Here is a 7,557-nt window from a genome sequence, read left to right as displayed (position 1 = left end):
TTGAGGAGACGAGAAGCAAACACTGGCGGAAACTTGGTACTGCTTGGAGCGGAGTGTTGGTGGAGCAGGGCTTACGCATGCATCTGCTTGGCTTGTCGGATGTGAATGTGTATGCACCGAGAAAGTGCGTGTTTATATCGCACATCCTCTAAAAAAGTGTCATATCACAAAAAAACAAGTTTTGAGAAAAACGCGATTTAAATATATTTTTTAACTATTTGTGTTATTACTAATTTATTATTATTGATTTGCAACTTTCAAAAACAGAAACAAGTGAAGAATTTATTAAGCTTGTTTACAGAAAGAAAGAAAAAACACTCTATAAGAAAATATGTAAATTTATTAAAGAAAAAAGAAAATGTGTCCCATAATGTGACTCTTTTTCACATTACTTAGCAACAGATATTAAAATAAAATACTACTTCTTAAACAATAAAGCGAGGAAAATAATTTCAAAAACTCTAAATAACCAACAAAATCTAAGCATTATTTTAAAGGAACTCTCCAAATCACAAATAATATTAAGCTACGTTAAAATATTACATTATCTTTGACCCACCATTTACATCGTAAAAACTTAATTAGTACCTTCTTGATTCTTCAAAGTATAACTTAATTAGTATACTTATTAGTATAACTTAATTAGTATCTTTAAATTACAAAAATAAAAATAAAAAAACATGACAATAGCCTCTGTGCAACACATAACTAATAACTTAATTAGTTTCCTTAAAGTTGGGAATAAAAAGAAGAATAGTAATTGGGAATGTGATTATTCTCCAATAAACTTAAGAGATCTTTTTTTTTATTCTCTTTTATTTTAGGGCGACATCTATACGCCCTTTTAATGTTAATATTTTCGGAGTTGATTTGTTTTCGGCTGATTTCAGCCTCCTTAAAATGATCATCTTTATAGGAATGTTTATAAAAAACTTTGTTAGGTTCGCCTTGGGTCACTTTAAAAACTTTCAAATCAGCAGTCTTCAAATTCTTCGCATTGAAGCCGATGTCTTCTGATAAACTCTTCATTGAAAAAAAATTTTTAAAGCTCATTTCGTTCACGTGGTATGGTTTACCTTTTTTTTTTTGCGGTTCTGATAATTTGTGCATATTGGCTGGGGACATAAATGGGGCCAGACTTAAGGTTTTTCTTAATAGCCTTTTCTATAGTGGAATGTACAGAATCACCTTCATTTTGTGTGTGGCCGGTGATGAGGTACTTATGAGTTATTGATTTTATCTTAGGATACTTTAACAAAGCGAAAATGTACATTGAAAAAATAAATTTATTCTTCTGCTGGCCACAGCAATTGTCTGAAAAAAATACTATTTCAATCCCTGGCCCATCATAATCTACCATTTTCTTATCTATAAAATCAAGTATGCAAGATCCGATTTCGTCTGCGCCTCTGTTAGCTTCTCCTTCATGCCATAAATAGCATTCCGTATAATCAGATCCAAGTTCACTTATTGTAAAATTTAGATTATTTAATTTCGACTTATAATAGAATACGGAAACATCTCCTTTTGGCGTTTGCAGCACAGCCTGTAAATCATACACTGCAACAATATAGTCAGCACTCACATTAAGTTTTTCTTTCTCTTTTTCGAGTCTAGACAGTTCTTTTTCTTCTAAGTGCGTTGTATACTTAATATTCAATTTCTCTTTTCCAGAGCTATCGGCATTTTCATAACTAACACATAACTCGCAACGATCTTTTTTAGGTATGAAGAAGCTTATGTTAAATTCTTGGTTAAAGATTTTTGCGTACATTTCGTGGTGTGCTGCTGGAAGACCTTGCTTTAAACATTCTGTTTTGTAATCTTCATATAAATCTGCAATACATTTACCACCATCGATGAACTCTCGGCTAGAATTTTTTCTAATATAGTGGCTTTCTATTCGTGGTATCGACTGTATGTGATCTCTGACAGATTTTTTAATGGATTCATCAATTTTTTTATGATTGCCATGTTTTCCTCTTTTATCTACCTCAACAAAACCTAGCTCTCTCTTATTAAAAACTGTTCTTACAACTCGGTCGTTAATATCTAAGGTAGCCATAAAGAACTTTTTGCACACTCGTATTTCTTCATTATTCACGATAAAATAATAGGCATTATTGTGTTTGCGAGGCTTCTGTTTCCCCGTAAAACGAACTGCAGGCATAATTTCTTTGGTACAGTTATTTATAAAGTTTCGTTGCAAGTTAATGTCCCCTAATTCCCAATATTTACTAAAAATTCTCATCCTGTCTTGACTTTGAATTTTTACCGAACATTGCATTTTACATTTATTAATTTCACATGGTGGTTTCATGGCCCGTGCAGGAACAGTTTTCTTTTTTTTAGATCTCGAAACATAAGACTGACCGGTATTACGTAATTTCTTTGCTTTGACACTTAGCCACTCATCAACTCTTGCTAGACGTTTTCTGCCTTTCTTAACATTACTGTTGTCCTCCATTTCAGTCAAATTTTGTGCCGCTTCTTCATCTATATTTTCTTGTGCAGATTGTGACGGTAGTCTAATGTTTTGAGTAATTTCTTCATTACTCTCCTGTACAGATTGTGACGGTGGTTGGATATCTTGGACACCTTCTTCATCTTTGTTCTCCTGTACAGATTGTTGGATGGGTAAGTCAATGTTTTGGTCACTTTCACTAACTTCATTCTTCTCTTCATATTGAGGGCTCGATTGTCTTAAGTTTTGGTCGCCTAACACTTCTGGGTCATTTATACTGGTTGGTGGGATTACATGCTGTACCGTAGAAGATCTGGAAGAGCTCCTGGAAGAACCGCTGGAAGTGCTACTGGAAGAACTACTCGAATAGTTAGGGTCCTTCACCGAATCGTCATCATCTTCAGAAAAATATTCCGAGTTTAGAGTCTGTTCAAGGTCATCGTTAATTGTTCCGGTATCGTCTGATACATCAATGCCTGGTTTTATACTACTGGTGGTGGGTACTAAATCATCTGCAAAAAAATTATATACTTAAAAAAGAGAATATACAATATTATGATAATTTAGCAAATTATATTAGTATTAGTTAGAAGTAGTAATATTAATATTATTTATATAAGTATTATAATATGAGAACTAAGAAACAGACGTCAATGTAGATGAGTTAGCAAATAAAGCAATATACAGAACAACCAAAAGATGCGTGTAGGTATAGCAAGTAGAAAAGTATTTTTTAAAACTTACCTGTGCGGTTCATGTTATTATTTTCTTTATTGTTATCATTTCCACACATTTGCAGTAACCGCTTGCCTCGACCTTCTTTAAATTGGCTAGCCATTTTATACCTAAAAAAAGAAAACTAAAAGTTAACGTCATTTTGGGCAACTTTGAATTGCGGTTTAACTTTGAACAATACATTATTGTATTGTTCAAAGTTTAACCGCAATTCAAAGTTACCTAAAATAAGCGTACTTAAATAGTGGTATTAAACTGCCAAATATTTTAGGTAACTAGCAAGCGGAACTAGCGCAACCAATTGATATGTTTTCATATATCTGTACTAAATCCAACGATATATATGGAATCAAGTTTAGCAGTCATTTTTTATTTTATAAGTACTATTAATGTTACACCAATTGGCGGCGCTAATTATATTAAACATTTATCAGTAAAACATTGAAAGGTGAACCTAACCTAACCTAGTATATTATTTGCGTTTTATATATTGCAAGTGAACAAAAATCTAGGATTGAATAGTAAAAAAGTGACACAATATATGATACAATCTTTTTTTAGAAGAATAAATTACAAATCAACAGCAAAGTTGACAACGATAACGTCATAACCTATGATGTGACATTTTTTTAGACTAAGCTGAACACAAATTATGTCATAACCTTTAATGTGGCACTATTTTAGATAGGCATGTAAGTATTTTTTAGTTTAAGTTTCTAAAAAACAGTCGTAAAATGTGTTACGACTGTTTTTTACTCATTAATATATAATAATGACAAAACGACTTACCCACAATACTGTTATAACACAGCTTATGACTACTTTCACCAGCACTAGCACACGTCCACCCGTCACAAGCCGTGATGCGGCACTGTCGTGGAGCGGGGGGCGCGGGATTACGCTCCGTAAAAAACCGACACTACCGCCATCTTTTGATTAATATTTGCACTAATGTTATGGCTGTTTTCTTGAGCGATAGGAGGGAAAAAAATGCATCAAACTGTATTTTTATCTTAATACTAGGTTTTTTTGTGTTATGACAGTTTTTTAGAGGATGTGCGATATAGGTAATTTGTACCGTTAGAGCCCGTGGGGTTCTATCGGTTGTTGTCGAACGAATGCAGTCCGTTTATTGAAATATAAAATTTTACACATAATATGACATCAAATAGGATTCTTATAAGCTAATACAATGGTAAACAAACATTCTTATAAGATAAATTAACAATAAAATGTGTAAATAAAACTATGTAAAAAAGAGACAGCAATACAATTGTATGAGACGTACTACAACTACGTAAGAAAGAGACAGCAATAACAATTGTATGAAACACACTACGTTTCTGTGCGAAAGGGACAGCAATATTATAAAAATGAGACACAAGATAATACATTTTCCAATAGGAATTACTAATATGAAATCTTAAATCTAAGTGTAAATAAAACACGGGAATAAAACTAAGCTATTCTTTACAATACCATTCCCGCGAAATATATTATTTAAAATACTTTATTTCACACAGAAGTCACATTTTTATTGATTTTTTTATAAAAAGTGACATAAGCCACAAATATCACTTTTTATAAAAAAATCAATAAAAATGTGACTTCTGTGTGAAATAAAGTAGGTATTTTCATAGGAACCTAGTGCTGTTTGGTAGCCCATGCCAGGCACAAATAGATGTGTCCTCCTCAGTTATGGTATCTCGTCGGCTCGCACGCTGTATTTGCGCAGATCTCTCTCGGGAGAGTTGCTGTTGCATTCAATTACTGAATATTCATTCGTTTCCACTCGTTTCTTCGCTGGATGCGTTTTGTTGTTCACTTCTTCAGGAATAATGTTTTATGAATGCATTTTTTACGGTCCACAAAGAGCTTCAAGGATCAGTTTACATTGTGACGTGACGCGACGATGAATGTTAAATTTTAAGTGACACAATCTAATCTGAATTTTATTCAAGAATATAATGTATTGACAGACTTGCTACTGGTGGGTCCGGCGGCCCAGCAACAAGTGGACGAGGAGGCACCGGTGGGTTTTAGAGGGTAAACCTGGGTACTCTTCCTTACCGCAGCACCTGGGGAGTCCCACATATCCCGGCGGCCTTTCCCCCGGGCTGTCGGGAATGCGTAACGCATTTCCCAATGTTAAAAAAAAAGATCAACCTGTTCCAAATTGAGTCGCTCGTTTTAATAATATGCATCGTTTGCATGGGCATTGGGCATTGGGCAATGGGCATGTAACAAGTCGTTCCAACGCGTAATCTTTTGGTTGCAGAGGTTATATTATAATTATTGAAAGAAATAAAGAATGCTCTTGTGTATTGAGAACACACACGGGTACTCCCTACACTATATAAATCACTCCTGCGTAGCTTCATTGAAACACCAAAACAACTGTGGGTGGCATTATTTCTAGCAACACAAAATCAAATTATTTTTTCATAATGGAATTTCGGACGGTTCTGATTGGGAGTGTTTACAGGATTTGCTCAAAGCCCCGGCTTGAGTGGGAGTTATTGTGACGAGGGGTCTCGCCGACTGGACAAGGTTTCGGGGGAATAAAGGTGGCTTTCCGATCTCTCCCGCAAGCGACCGTGGCAGACTGAAATTCAAATAAAATTACATGTCGGTAGAAAATTAAACCTATTTATGGTCTATGCTATAGGTTTCGTCAACGACATTGGTCTAGCTATGCCGCCGTTGATTTGTAGTGGCGTAGAGCAGAATAAAACCTATAAGTAGCCTAAGTTATAATGTAGCATTTTATTTGAATTTTTGTCGGTCACGGTCGCTTGCCGGCTGCCGCGAGCATCGGAACGGTACCTTAACTCGGTGGCGTTAGCGTTTGAGGGATCTAACTCGCTGGTCACTAGTATTTGGGAGGTCTTCATTGTTGGTTGTTTGTTCTTAGAGGTCTTGTTAGTTGGATGCCTCTTCTTAGAGGTCTTGTTAACTGGTTTTCTGTTCTTAGAGGTCTTATTCGCTGGTTGTTCTTTCTCAGGGGTCTTGGGAGTTAGTCCAGGGGTCTTGATCAGTGGTCGTCCGAATTCAATTTGCGAAAAGGTGACGTCTTGGAATTGTAATTAAGTATTGTCTCTGTCTGAGGAAATTTGAAACTATTGACTATTCTGGGTATTGTACTCGGTTAGGCTGGCCGCATACACAGAACATAAAAAAAAATAGTGTGGGTAACACAGAATATTACAAAAAAAAAAATTCTGGGTATTGTACTCGGTTAGGCTGGCCGCATAACCACGTTTTCCGTATTCGATTTCCTAATGTGGAATTACGATTTAAAATTCCGTGCGACTAGCGCAAATGTTTGTTCTTTTCACGCGCGAACGCGCCAGTGCGCGCTTGAAACGTACATGCGGAATTCGTTCCGTTCGGAAAAAACGAACGTATGCGCCAGTTTATGGATTTTCTACTGATTCCGTGCATTCGAATTTCCGAATACGAAGAAGGAATTCGGAAATCGTATACACAATGTATGCGGCCGGCCTTAGTAGTCTTATTTTAATCAGTGTGACGGTATTTTTAATTAGGGATGATATATAGAAATTGATACTATTAATTACCATACTAATATTATTTAAAATGTGGAAGTGTGTCTGTCCGTTTATTTTTCGGGCTGCTAATGCCTGTAATTTCACCTAAAGAAGGCAGGGATACCTGTCTCGTTTCTTTAGATGAAATTAAGCATGAAGATAATATTTTGTGCCGGAAAATAAAAAAAAAGATAGAGCTCTGGTGTTTAATAAAATAAAGGAAATCCCGCACATTCGCATTCCCGAAGTAGCGGGTAACATCTAGTAAGTTGAGCAGGAGTATAATATAATGTTAAATAGCTCCTAAAAGAAAATAAGATGGTAAAAAACGTTCATATACTCGGCGAAACGAGGTGGTGGTGGTCATTGACCTTTTTAGTCTAGGCGCTAAATGAAAAATGTTCGCACTGTATTTAAAAATAAAATTGACCTCTTATAAAGGCACAGATTATTACAAATTCATCGGAAAACCTCTTGGTAAGTCTTAGAATAATAATCTCCAACTTTTTATGAGCTCGAAGTGATATTATATGCTTCATAGTTCATATTCAGTTCACATCGAGTACCTATTGCAAAATACGATATCGCCCGACTACGAACATCTGACACTTCATTGTCAATCGCGGTTTATATAGATTACTAGCTGTCCCGGCAAACGTTTCTTTGCCATAATATAAAGTATTTCGCCCATATTGTTTTATTGAAGTGACTAAATAAGTATGTCACTCTATTGCTATCCCGTCGCACAAACAATGGTCGCCGTCAGTCTCGAGTTGTAATAATTTACTATTATTTATTCAACAAATG

At 35.3% G+C, this 7,557-nt stretch overlaps 1 protein-coding gene across 1 annotated transcript; it reads right to left on the bottom strand.

The window, feature by feature from the left end:
• Positions 1–1,368: 1,368 nt before the first annotated feature.
• On the bottom strand, positions 1,369–3,360 carry LOC121735054 (serine/threonine-protein kinase pakD-like). The gene is made up of 3 exons (XM_042125720.1): positions 3,209–3,360; positions 2,374–2,976; positions 1,369–1,466 (listed from the first exon to the last, which is right to left on the bottom strand). The coding sequence occupies exons 1-3, from the start codon at positions 3,300–3,302 to the stop codon at positions 1,369–1,371; spliced, it is 795 nt and encodes a 264-aa protein (XP_041981654.1). The 5' UTR covers positions 3,303–3,360.
• Positions 3,361–7,557: the final 4,197 nt, after the last annotated feature.

Source organism: Aricia agestis, chromosome 16, assembly GCF_905147365.1.
Source record: "Aricia agestis chromosome 16, ilAriAges1.1, whole genome shotgun sequence".
Lineage (NCBI taxonomy): Eukaryota > Metazoa > Arthropoda > Insecta > Lepidoptera > Lycaenidae > Aricia > Aricia agestis.
This window is presented reverse-complemented; position numbering and strand designations above follow the sequence as displayed.